This window comes from Phoxinus phoxinus (assembly GCF_949152265.1).
Source record: "Phoxinus phoxinus genome assembly, chromosome: 7".
Taxonomy (NCBI): Eukaryota; Metazoa; Chordata; class Actinopteri; order Cypriniformes; family Leuciscidae; genus Phoxinus; species Phoxinus phoxinus.
Window position 1 is genome coordinate 27,387,869 of NC_136882.1, and position 12,951 is coordinate 27,400,819.

Here is a 12,951-nt window from a genome sequence, read left to right on the forward strand (position 1 = left end):
AAAGTGGAAGTGCTAGGTGGCTTTGACCCAGCACAGCCAGGAAGCCTCTGCAATTGTGCCATTAAAATCTACAGCCTGACAGGATTGTTTTGAAAAATAAAGAAGAAGAAAGTAGGAAGACGTGCTTATGTGTCTCTTGTAAAAATATTAGTATAGATAGAAAATCAACAATTAGTACATTTTAAAAGCCTCTCCAAATCTGTGTGCAATACAACAGGAGAATTTCTAGACTCTGATGATCGCTGTATTAAAGTAGGCTACAATGAACGAGGACTAAGACTTAACTTCGAAAATATACCTATTCCAATTTCACTCGATTGCTTTGCTCTCCGTCCAATGGGCTGTCAACGGTTGTCAACGGATCATTGCGAATCGGATCAGTCTGATTCGTCTATAACTCATTCACTCAAAATAATTGTTTGTTCAAGAACAGGACATTGCTACTTCTTTTATAATCGCACTGAGGTGATTTAAACAAATATCAAGATTTGTGACATTAAGGCCACAGTAGGCTATATTCTGAATATTTAAGTCTGTTTCTCCAAAAGAAAGAATTCATATGGACAACTTTTATTGAGCTTCACTTTTGTGTGTTTTTAAAAAAAAGCTTGAATTCTCCACTCATTGAGCAACCAATTTTTCACTTTTTTGATTTGTTATACATATTTGGAGAAGGCCTACATGAAGGTAAGTAAATTATGACATAATTGTATTTTTTTTATTTTCTTTTCAGAATTGTATCTTTTATAGAACTGCCATGTAAACTATAATTTGTTTGTAGGTACAGGGCACAATAAAGAGGACGAACAACATTAAATTATAATCTATTGCTGCACTTATGCATTTGCAGAATACCACATTTAACACTTCGACACTTATCAACTCAGTAGGTCTGAGTGATATTCTAGTGACTGCTGTCATTGTCAACCCAAATTCAAAATCTCTTAGGACATGCGGTGGACCACCAGCAGAAACTCCCCCTCCTATAGTACTAATATCATTGTGGGAGTGCAAAACATACATACTGTACATCAAGCAAGATTCGTCAACCAAAAGGGGTGTTAAAAATCTATTCTGGGGGCCATTTGGGAGGGGAAACAGAGAAAAATGGGCATCAGTCTTGGTATGATTTGAAGGAAACCCAAAGCAGGGTAAATAGCAGGGTAAATGGAGAAGTCTGTGGCTAGGAGTTGTGGGATGAGGGAATGACTCTTCAGAGCAGATGCAAAGGAGATGTTTGAGAAAGACCCCCCATATACTCCACGCATACACTTTTTATCCTGCTAACAAGACCCTCAAGGAAACGCCTTATTTCGTCCCTTTAATTACAAACGCTCGTAACACTCATATACACATTCGGTTTGACTGTCCTTTACATTCAAACGGATTCTCATCATCCTTGTCACTCCATCTAACTAACATGTGTACAGTGTTCTCACACAGGCTCAGAGATACACAGAGGGAAATTCACAACATGTAAAACCACACTGTAAAACAGTCATACAAACAGATGCCTCTAATAGTCCCAGGCCACACCCTGACAGACGACCTCCCCAAGATAGGCGACCACCCGTCCTCTCACCCTGGACACGCAGTGAGGCTCAGGCCTGACTCAGCTCAGTGGCCTCCAGCATAGCGTAAGTAAAACCACCTGCAGCGCGGTCAGAGGTCATAACTACCACGGTAATGGGTGAACCCGATGTCAGACACATTCAGCTCTGAATGACACCACACACACTGTATTATCAGCAAACATGACAGTGATTAATAAACACACACACAATCAATCTCCATATGGAGTGTTCAGTACGGGAGGTAATTCCTTAACAAAAGGTCACATGCACACAAGAAATTCACAAGCACAGTAGGTCTTATAAAGCTGGGTGGGATTCCATCGCATGATTAAAGACAGCAAAGGCCTTTGATCTGTAATGAGCTGTAATTAATGCATCCTATAATGTGGGCATTAATAACTATTCTAAAAATGTTGGAATTCTGATAAACAAATGCTGGTTTGCCTTTCTTCTTGCACTTGATTTGGTTTAACATTAGCATTCTTACTTTTTTTTAGGGGATTAAAAGGTTAGATATTGAATTAAATGATAATAGCCTATATTTTCTACATATTAAATGTTTTCTTCACACATCCACTATGGAGAACAAATGAAAATAGACACACATGTAACATGCACAACACCATGTTTAGGTTTGACTATGATGTTGACATAATTCCAAAGAAAATTATACTTCAGTACATGAAGTAAATTGTAAAAATGCTAAATTGTTGTTGTAATTAAGATTTTATAATGTCTAAACAAATCTAAATGAAAAACTTGGGAATAAAAGCAGTCGCAATCCTCTGCTTCCATCTAGTGGCAGTAATGGAAAAATCATGTCATTTAATATTTAAATGTTTGTTTTGCAGTAGATGACAGCAATCTTCAATGCCACTTTTTCAAAAACTGTTGCTTGCCATATTATATAAATGTATATTTTTAAATGATTACAAATTGAGGCAAATAAAAAATACCACAAATTCCCCAGAACTGCACAGTAAAAACATTTATAAAGTGAGTGATATTTGTTTTAAAAAATGACATTATTATGTTACAAAATCACAGTTTTTGTCTGGTTACATAAGCTAGTTGGACAAAAAAACTAATGCTGTTGCCCTATATGTGTAATAGAATAGCAAACATAGCATAACATAAGTGATTAGCCTATTTTATTAATCATATTAGGCTACTCATAACGCCATGACATGAGTGATGATAGCTGTAGGCTTAGGCCTTCATACCTTTATTTGTTGCACGTTCCCCTCTTTGATTTCCTTATTTAGGCTCGTGGTGGCAATACCTTTTGCCTTTTCCCATAATTTCAATTTGTGTTGATTTAGAACTTCTCCTGCTGGAATCCCTGAGGCGAGGTAAACCAACCCCCGCTCCTCCTTACTCCAAAAGGAGTAAGTGTGACTTACTCCTGAGTGAGTGTGTAGCCTACTTGTTTTAGGGCGCACACTCCGAATCCTGAACAGGTCGAATGACCCACACGGTGATGATATGGACGTGATGTGTAAATGAGCGGTAAAACCAATTGCGCAAACCCCCTTTTCCCGTCAAGATACTAATTTTTGCCCATGCCAAAATCCGCAACTATATATAAATATATAATTAAAAAATATTGAATGTGAATTCGTGTTTGAGTAAAATTATTTAAAACTAGCCTACTGATAACATTTCTTCCGAATTAAGTAAAACTTAAGTAATTTAGTAATTTAAGTAATTTAGGCCTAGAGCATTTATTTGAAGAAAATGTCAACTGGTCAAAATAACAAATAAGATGCCATGTTTTCAGACCTAGAAAAATGCAAAGAAATCTTTAAACAACACTACGTCGGAACGGAAGAGTTCGGAAACCAATATTTGGTGGAATAACCCTGACTTCCAGCAGCTTTCATGCATCTTAGCATGCTTCTACCTTTACATTGGTGGTTGAAAAAATTCAAGCAGCTCGGCTTTTGTTTGTTGGCTTGTGACCTTCCATCTTCCTCTTGATCACAAACAAACAAGAGGTTTTCAGGTTAGGAGATTGGGCTGACCATGACATGGCCTACATACAAATTGAAAATTCTCTTATTTTTCTAGAGTCTTCATTAATAATTTATAATGCATATTTAACTTGATATGTAAAATGGTTTATATAAAAGTACTAATCCTAGGAACTCAGAGAAGACTAATTCTGGATATTAATATTTTCTGCCATCTACTGGACAATTCAGTTGCTGCCTACCTAAAAGACGATGAAATACACAGCGAAGCAAGATAAAAATGTGAAACCATAAAAAGCAACCTTCCATAATAAACAAATACTCTGTTTTCATATAAAGTTATTAATTTTTTTAATAACTTAAAATGTTTTTAACAATAATTAGAAACTTTTAATTTTCAACTGAAAATGACAAAATATTTTTCCCCGACTTGTGCACAAGTTATCCTAAGATGTTGTCCTGTTTTGTCTGGAGCGGTTCACAAAACTGCAAGGGTAAGTGACAAACTAGAAAGAGACCCAGTGGGCTGAACATCAGGAGGGGTTGTGAAAGAAACAAGAAAGTGAGTCTGTCACATAAAAAATTCACAGGAAAGAGCTGAACTGTACAGTTGAAGAGGCCTTCTGTTTGAACTCCAAAACCCAAGTAAATGCCCCAGAGAAAACAGACCTGACACCAGATGGCAAATCTGAACCAGGCAGTCAAAAAAAAATGGAGCAACACACACATACACACACACACACAAATAGGATTTGTAGCTTGATGAACACAAAAACTACAACTGCAAGAACCGTGATAAATCTGTTCTTTAAAACAAGCAGACCAAAGACTGAAGAGTCCAAGTTGAGAAAGTTCAATGAACTTACATTCATATAATCGTTTCTTTTTTAAAACACCTGAAGAAAAAGGTCTTGAAGACATACAGTGCTGAGGCAGGTGTTTAAACTGTCCTCTGGTTTGAAGTTTCAGTCCTCTTTCTGTGTTTGTCGTAGGTCTCAGGTCAACTGGCACTAAACATTATGCTGATCCATGGTGATGGTGGTTGACAGGTCATAGCAGAAAGTTAGTGTCCAACACTCAAACTGATGGAAAATGTCTTGAACTACTTACTCCATAAAGGAAACAGGGGACCATAAGGAAAAACTAATAATTTTATATTAGTTTTAAAATTAAAACTAATGTTGGGGGGGGCATGTTTAGTCAAATAAAAAAAATACTTTCCATGAAAATACAAGGCTTTTTAAAAACTTAAATGGAGAAAATAATAATAATAAAAAAAATCAAATAAAAACATTAACATGTTTTGAACAACCCTTCCTGAGAACAATCAGAAAAGAAAAGAAAAAATACACCCCATTGCTTGTTCCTCAGTGTGTGTGTGTGTGTGTGTGTGTGTGTCTGTGTGTAGGGCGGACAGAGCAATCAGTCCTGATTTACTTGGCTGGTTTGTCAGTATCCCTGCAGTCCATTATAAATCTTTTGAGATGGTGCTTGTTTCAGAAGATGTTTTATACCTGAGAAAAAAAAAAAATTTGTTGAATTTATAAACTCACAAATGCACAAACACATCCAGAAACAACACAGTAGTCACACAGAAGAGGCACAATTTTAAATAAATCCCATTTTTAATATTCTCTAGATGTTCTCTTACCATCTTTCTGTTGGTCATCAAGCTGCTCTTTTGGGAAATCTACATCAAAGGTGACTATGAGCGATCCACGGATATTGTTGTTGTCAAAATTTGGTAGGCCCTCACCCTTCTTCCAGATACGCGCTCCTGGCTTAGTGATTTTATCTCTCACAATATGCACCTATGCGACCACAAGATGATTCTCTGTGAGTTTGTGAACAGCCTATTTTTATACAACAACATATGACAACAGGAGGATATTAGGGAGGCACATTATTTTGTGTTCACATTGGATATCAACTAATCATTTTTAAGTTGTCTGTACCCGTCAATACTAATATTTATAAGCCAATGTTGGATATCCACCTTAATGGTTGGTTAGTTGCTGTGATAAAGTCATTTTAACTCTGAATTATATATATATATATATATAATAAATCATGTACCAGCCAAATTTTACATTCCAACATAACCATAAATCAAGTTCACACAAAAAAATTTTTTTTGAAAGTATAATATGGGAAATTCAACATGCCTTGTGGCCATCTAAATGAGTGATGACCATCTCAAAACCGACCAGAGCCTCTACCAGAGAGATGGTGACGTTTGTGTAAAGGTCGTCACCTCTGCGCTCAAACAGAGGATGCCTGGACAAGAACAAATTTACATGTGATAAACTGAAACACAATTTTAAATCTCACTCTTTTAAACAGGTACATTCATTCAAAGTATATTAAACATACATTAAGAGTTCGATTAATTGTTCTCATCACAATAATATAATATTACTTTACTCTTACTTCAAAACTTTGATGCGAAAACGCAGATCTCCAGGCTCACCATCAATGTGAGGTTCACCTGTGGACAGTCAAACAACAGATACACACTTGTTAAATCATATATTGCAGTATCTAGCTAATTCATAAAATGAAGTGTTACTGTAATGAGTTATCTGTAGAATTATTTCCTATACCTTCCCCAATGAAAGGGTATTCCATCTCATCTCTCACACCCTGCTCGATCTCCACTTCTAGTGTTCGCTCCTCATTCACAAGCCTGAAAACAATGATACAGTATTTAATAGAAAATCATGAACCGTCTTAGTGAGTCAAAGTGAGAATGATTATCGGGCAAACTTACTTGATATTGGGGCATTCATCACAGACTACTTCCTGTGTCATCTGGAAGCGACCTGGTCCTAGCTGTGTGGTTCTCATTTCCTGCCGGCAGTTGCATTTTCTTTTGCCTGGCGCTTCTTTTGCTACAGGTTTGTTTCGTACCACCTACGTGTTGAAGAAGAGAGGAAACACAGGAAAGACAGGAAAAAGGAAAGGAGATTACTGTACATTACATGTGACTATGTACACTGCCAAAAAAGCCTATAAAAGAACACAGAAGGTCTAAATACTACAGTACAACAGGAAGGAAATGGAGAGGGAACCTCTCTGAGGGATCAAGAACAAAAAGAAACTCGCCTCCACAAAATTCCCTGAATACACCTCTTCTAGGGTTACTTCAAGGTCCAGTATGATGTCATTACCCCTGGGAATATCCCGGCCGGCCGGCTGCCTATTTCCACCAAACATAAACCCAAAGTCGCCGAAGAAACTTGAAGAAAAAACAAACAAAAAACAAAACATGTTTGACCAGCAATGCAGTCACACTGTAAATTGAATGTGCAGTTACAGTGACAACATTTTCGTTTCAAACAGACATGCTTCTCAAACTAGATAAACAACTATGCATCAGACTTTTGAAAATCTATAATACAAGCTCATATTTGACAAATCATACAATGTAAATGGAAAAATGCACAAAAATATCAGCAATTAACTTGAAAATGTTAATTAGGTGGGGGCTATTTTAATATTGAAGGCTTGTTTACCTGGAGAATATATCACCATGTGAACTTTGATGGCCTTCCTTTAACCCCTCCTCTCCATATGCATCATATTGTTTCCTTTTCTCCTCATCTGAGAGCACCTGCGTTTAAAAAGCACCATAAGAAAATAGTCTTTTTACCCTGGAAAAACATCAACTCACTTAAAGCCAATGTCAGAAATTAACTTTGCCCCCTGAAGTTGTTCTTCTACCTTTATGAGATTATTTTTGTTTAACAGAAGAACATAAAGGACACTTTAGTGTATAAAGCCATGATTAGATATTATGAAATATACAAAATGTTAGATAGCAGATAAATAACGAGCATTTTGGCACCACATTTTAAATAGTTAGGGCGCTTTTGTAGATTTCGGTGTTGTTTTTGGCCCAGGCAAGCAACCATGGATTCATTTCTAATTTCTTTCTTTTACTCTTTCTAATACTTTCTTTTAAGCATCCTGCTGAAAAAAACACCTCAGATGTACTATCATAATCGTATTATATACTCATCCTTAATTTAATCATCCATAATTTAAAACATAAATAAATGTATTTAAATCAAATTATTACTGTTGCATGTTATACTTCAAATATTTTTTTTAAATATGAAAAAGTATACTTTTAAATCCTTTACAATATTCTTTATATTACAATGAAGTCGACCAATGACTAATTTCCTTAAATGTTTACACAGTAAATAATTTATTGTTTAAACTTTGTGCACATTGTAGGCTACAATATTTCAAGCTACACTAGTGGTCCACGTCACAATATGAATGACAATAAGCAGATGTTTCAACCAATCAGAGGCGGCCACACATTTCTTCCAACCAATCAAGTCGCTCCATCGGTTCGTTTCTAACAGCAACGCTCATGCTGGTCATATTCATTCACTTGCATTACTGACGTTTTGTTCAGAAATAACAAATAATGTCTAGCGACGCTTTAGTGACACAAAGCATAGCCAGTTCAAATATTTGGATTATAGTTACGCATAATATTTGCATGAAAACTATGTCACATCAATTTTAATATCTATAACGGAGTAAAATTGTCTTTGTTCAACATATCAAGCGTAGTCAAAACGAATAAAAAACCTCACGTGACATAACATAACACTTAACATAAACAGCCATACCTCGTAAGCAGCTCCAAGGTCTGCAAATTTGTCTTGGGCATTTGGGTCATCTTGGTTTCTGTCTGGATGAAGCTGCAATGCCAGCTTTCTGTAGGCTTTCTTGATATCTTTAATTGATGCTGATCTAGTAACCCCCAAAATGTTGTAGAAATCCCTCCTGAAAATACACATGTTTGTTTAATCATACATCAGTTCATACATTCAAATTATTGATGAACAGATCCAGGTACATGGTTACAGATGTCCATTTATTTAACATATTCTTGACGAGGAAATCAGCCAAGGCACAATAAAAGCTTCAGATATTTCTAAAATGTATATAAACATGTGGTGGCATCGAGGACTAGCTGCAGCCTAGGTTACAATTATCGGTAGGTACTTCAAAAAAAAAAAAATAATAAAAAATGTCCTATTAAAAAAAAAAAAAAAAAAACCTCCGGCCTTTAAATAGACGCATTAAATTACAATAAATAACGAGGTTATATAAAGTAGTTTATGGCGAGATTCACCAGCATGATGCATGAACAGTGGCGTAGACCAATCACAGTGAAACATGTGTACCAGGCAGAGTAGTGAGTTTATAATGCACTGAACCTAAAAAATGAAAATAACACGATATTCACTTACCCAGCCAGCACTGTCACTATCAAATATAAAAGCAGAAAACACACACTCGACAGTTTCATTCCTCTAACAGCCATGGGTACTTGTTTCTTTCAGAAGACAAATAAAACACACCGGCTTTCTGTGATGTCTATCAAAAAGCCTCTTCCTGCTCTGCCATAAGTCCCGCCTCTTTTTAAAAAGGAAGTTTTATAAAAGTTCTATCGAAAAAAAGTCTCACTGAGTCAAGAGAACGTCATTATATCATGTTATGTTATGTTATGTTATGTTATGTTATGTTATGTTATGTTATGTTATGTTATGTTATGTTATGTTATGTTATGTTATGTTGTATTGCATTGTATTGTATTGTATTGTATTGTATTGTATTGTATTGTCATATATTTTATTATATTATGTATTATATTGTTTATATTGTATTATTTAATGTTATAAATTCGACAGAATATCACACAAGAGCTACTACTAAATATAAGATGGAACTTTATTTATTTGAATTTATACTTTACATTTTGATTTCGTTCTGCACGCAACTTTTATTTTGTTTTCATAGACGTACGGAGAGTTTACACAGTGTACTTCCGGAAAGAAATGGCATCTTTGGATAGGGTGAAAGTGTTGGTCTTGGGAGATTCTGGTAATAAATATGATCTAAAAAAATCTATCGACCTTAATTTCTGTAACCTATAATGTGAATGTAAATGTAAGCGTGTATAATATTCGACTCAAGCTGGAGGTAACGTTTGGCTATTAGCCTGACACATTAGCTTGGATTTTTGCAATACTAGTATTATATTTATTATTATTAGAGAATATCTATCACGAGGAACTTCATCCACTTAGATGTTGTACAGAAATACTTTGTGAGCCTCGATATGTCTCCTCTGATCAGTGTTATTTTATGTCTGTTGACAGGAGTAGGGAAGTCCTCTCTTGTACATTTACTTTGCCAGAATCAAGTTTTGGGGAATCCTTCATGGACTGTAGGCTGCTCAGTGGACGTCAGGGTACAGTGAAAATTATCAGTAATTAATGTTAATTAACTGTGTCATTATCATAGCAAAACCTGTCTTGATTCTTTGCACAGGTACATGACTACAGAGAAGGCACTCCAGACGAGAAGACGTACTACACTGAACTCTGGGACGTTGGAGGATCTGTTGGCAGTGCCAGTAGTGTTAAAAGCTCTAGAGCTGTGTTTTACAATTCTGTTAATGGTTAAGTATCAGACACAAAAATTAAAAGTTGTATTTTCATGTGCACAAAAAGGAAAAAAAACGTTGGAACATTTGCAATGACTCTTCTTTAATGCTAAATCACTATGTTTGTCTTTTTCCTGCAGGCATTATTTTAGTTCATGATCTGACCAACAAAAAATCCTCCCAGAATCTGTACCGCTGGTCACTGGAGGCCCTGAGCAAAGACTCCTCTCCAACTGGCATCATTGTATCAAATGGGTGAGTCAAGGTTGACTTCTGATTCTGTTAGAATAATTGCATCAAGCATTTGTTCAGCTGAAATACAATGCTTATATTTTGTGGTCAATAAATCAGAATACAGTGAGCAAATATTTGTTTGTTGAGCGACATATTTATTATGTCTATAATTGCCTAGATATGCTGAAATAAGTTAATTCTGATGTTTTGCACTTGCAGAGATTATGATAGAGAACAGTTTGCAGAGAACTCAGTTCCTCTCCTGCTAATTGGCACCAAATTTGATCAGATCCCAGAAAACAAGAGGAATGATGTCCTGACCCGCACTGCCTTTCTGTCTGAAGACTTTAATGCGGAAGAGATTAATCTTGTGGGTGCCTTTTAGTGCTGTTATAATGTTTTTACCTAAACTAACATAATATGAAGCAAAAAAAAAAAAAAAAAAAAACACGTGTCCGGTTTTGAACTTTTTACCTGCTTTTCTTCTCAGGATTGTACAAACCCACGGTATCTTGCGGCCGGATCATCAAATGCTGTTAAATTGAGCCGTTTTTTTGACAAGGTAGCGACTTTAATTAAACTAAAATCTGTATTTCCTTTCTGACCCTAATGATTCTCTGTCATTTTGTGAGTAAATGTCTGATATATCTCTGTGCAGTGTATTAACATTTATATACATTGTGAGTAAACACTTATTGTGTCTCTTTTAGGTAATAGAGAAGAGATACTTCACAAGAGACCCTAGCCAAGTGAGTGTGTGCTTTTTTTTTTTTTTTACATGTGGTTCCATTTGTGTAGCCACAAATTAGCATATTTGAAAAAAAATTGTTTTGCAGTAGTTTTAGAGAATCATGTATAAGATTATAAATCAAATTGTAGATGTAATTCATTTATAATTTATTTTATTGTAGAATAATTATTTTAGTTAATTGGCAACCTGTTGTTTTCTCTTTTTTCTCCTTAGATGCAGAGTTTCACAGACAGGAGGCGCTTTAATTTCAAGAGTCTGCACAGTGATTGAGTGTACACATATACTTTAGATTGGTGGGTTTAGTCCTGTTTGTAATCTGAATAAGCATATGAATATTCTTCTGCCATCATGTCCTTCTGCAAAGACCAATTAGTTTGAGGGAATGTTTTTTTGCAACAAAAAAAAATAACATTAACATCCAGTTTACCATGACAGAACGATTTATGTGGATTGATGATCAACTGTATCTCATATTCTGAGATTTTCTGTATTTTCATATTTTATGGTCAATAGAAATGTGAAATCGATAATTAGGGAATTTGAGGATAGGACTAAGATGTCTTTCTCAACACAATAATCCTAAATTGGAAATATCCTTGTTTTTTTGTAAAAGGTCATCTGTTTATAGTATCATCTAAGGTGAGATGGCATATGGTTCTTTTTTTTATTAAATGAACCATTTCTACTTAATCTTTAGGATCATCTGAAAGTAACAAAAGTAATCATAGATTTACAATTTTTATTGTTGATCTTTGTAATTTAAAAATAATAAGCCTTTGCTATATTAGCAAGCTGTTAATACTGTGCATGCAGAACTCTTTACTTGAGACAACATTAAATTAAGATGCATTTGAATAAACCCTGTTTGTCTCATCTTTTCCACTTCTTTAGGCTATATAGTATATAGCAACCTATTATTTCTATATAATAATATAGAGCAACACTGCAAGCCCTATATATCGATGCCACATGATTCTATATTCTGAAGTGAACAGCAGTTTGAGAGTGACTTCCTGCAGCACCCTTGATGCACTTTATCCTGGTTAGTTAGTACCCCAGCATAGCCAGCAACATATTCACATTAGCTGGCATTTTCCATCCCTGTTTGAACAGACAATAATGTAGTTCATGTAATTTTCTTAAATCTTAAACATTTATTGTCAAATTTTTTATTTATTAACAAATGTAGAAATATTTCATTTCATGTTATTATTACCAACCTCAAAATGCTTTGGTGTAATTAAGTCAACTATCAGATAAGAAAGCATGAATCATATTTTACTTCATGTGATAACATACAGTATAAACTTGTATCATTTTGGATATTCATCTGAAAAATAAATAAATAGATGTTAGAGCCCCGTTCATTGCCCAAGTAGGATTTGAACGTGTTTTTAAAATACCAATGTTAAAACTAGTTGAATCAGCTTTATCTAAAGTACTTAAGAGTAGTTGGTTGTGAGTGACAGGATAGACTTTCAAATAAGACAGAACAACATGTAAAAAATACATTTCCTAAGAGACGGTAGTAGACATATTGACACCTAACTAGAATATTCTGAACTCTGGCTCAAACACACCTCCTAACCTCACCACACACTTCAAAGGGGCTTCATAGGGGGACTTTTCACGCTACTGAGAGGAAAGAGGTATGCAATCACAAGAGCAACAACTGGTTTTAGCAGGGACAGACTCATGTAAAAAGTATGAAACAATCACACACTGCACACAAAACCCCCACACAGTTAAAGTAATAATAAAAAAAAAAAATAAAAAAAAAAAATTATATAGCCCGTTACTTTCTCAAGGCGCTTTATATGAAAGCTTTACACAAAGTCAAGCGCAACAAAATAAAATTACACTGTAAATATAACAAAAGGCAATGCAATAGAATAACAAATCAAGTAAAAGCATTTCTAAAGTAATTTGTTTTAAGTAAAAGCA

The 12,951-nt window shown here is 35.1% G+C and overlaps 2 protein-coding genes across 2 annotated transcripts; one reads left to right on the top strand and one right to left on the bottom strand.

Annotated features, from left to right (window-relative positions):
* Nucleotides 1–3,788: 3,788 nt before the first annotated feature.
* Nucleotides 3,789–9,036, bottom strand: dnajb11 (DnaJ heat shock protein family (Hsp40) member B11). The gene is made up of 10 exons (XM_079618474.1): nt 8,824–9,036; nt 8,197–8,353; nt 7,063–7,160; nt 6,653–6,785; nt 6,318–6,460; nt 6,151–6,233; nt 5,978–6,035; nt 5,713–5,824; nt 5,199–5,358; nt 3,789–5,061 (listed from the first exon to the last, which is right to left on the bottom strand). Exons 1-10 carry the CDS (start codon nt 8,895–8,897, stop codon nt 4,997–4,999), a joined length of 1,083 nt encoding a protein of 360 aa, XP_079474600.1. The 5' UTR covers nt 8,898–9,036; the 3' UTR covers nt 3,789–4,996.
* A 293-nt stretch (nt 9,037–9,329) lies between these two features.
* Nucleotides 9,330–11,887, top strand: rabl3 (RAB, member of RAS oncogene family-like 3). The gene is made up of 8 exons (XM_079618475.1): nt 9,330–9,457; nt 9,736–9,827; nt 9,908–10,037; nt 10,163–10,277; nt 10,476–10,626; nt 10,747–10,818; nt 10,967–11,005; nt 11,221–11,887. Exons 1-8 carry the CDS (start codon nt 9,412–9,414, stop codon nt 11,275–11,277), a joined length of 702 nt encoding a protein of 233 aa, XP_079474601.1. The 5' UTR covers nt 9,330–9,411; the 3' UTR covers nt 11,278–11,887.
* Nucleotides 11,888–12,951: the final 1,064 nt, after the last annotated feature.

Bases quoted from the DNA above. Each gene is read 5' to 3' on its own strand.
- dnajb11 (XM_079618474.1), bottom strand. From the start codon at position 8,897: ATGGCTGTTAGAGGAATGAAACTGTCGAGTGTGTGTTTTCTGCTTTTA. The intron at 7,161-8,196 runs GTATGGCTGTTT...TTTTAAACGCAG, and splicing joins ACCTTGGAGCTGCTTACGAG to GTGCTCTCAGATGAGGAGAA. The intron at 5,825-5,977 runs GTAAGAGTAAAG...GTTCTTGTCCAG, and splicing joins TTTCGCATCAAAGTTTTGAA to GCATCCTCTGTTTGAGCGCA.
- rabl3 (XM_079618475.1), top strand. From the start codon at position 9,412: ATGGCATCTTTGGATAGGGTGAAAGTGTTGGTCTTGGGAGATTCTG. The intron at 10,627-10,746 runs GTGGGTGCCTTT...TTTTCTTCTCAG, and splicing joins ATGCGGAAGAGATTAATCTT to GATTGTACAAACCCACGGTA. The intron at 11,006-11,220 runs GTGAGTGTGTGC...TTTTCTCCTTAG, and splicing joins TCACAAGAGACCCTAGCCAA to ATGCAGAGTTTCACAGACAG.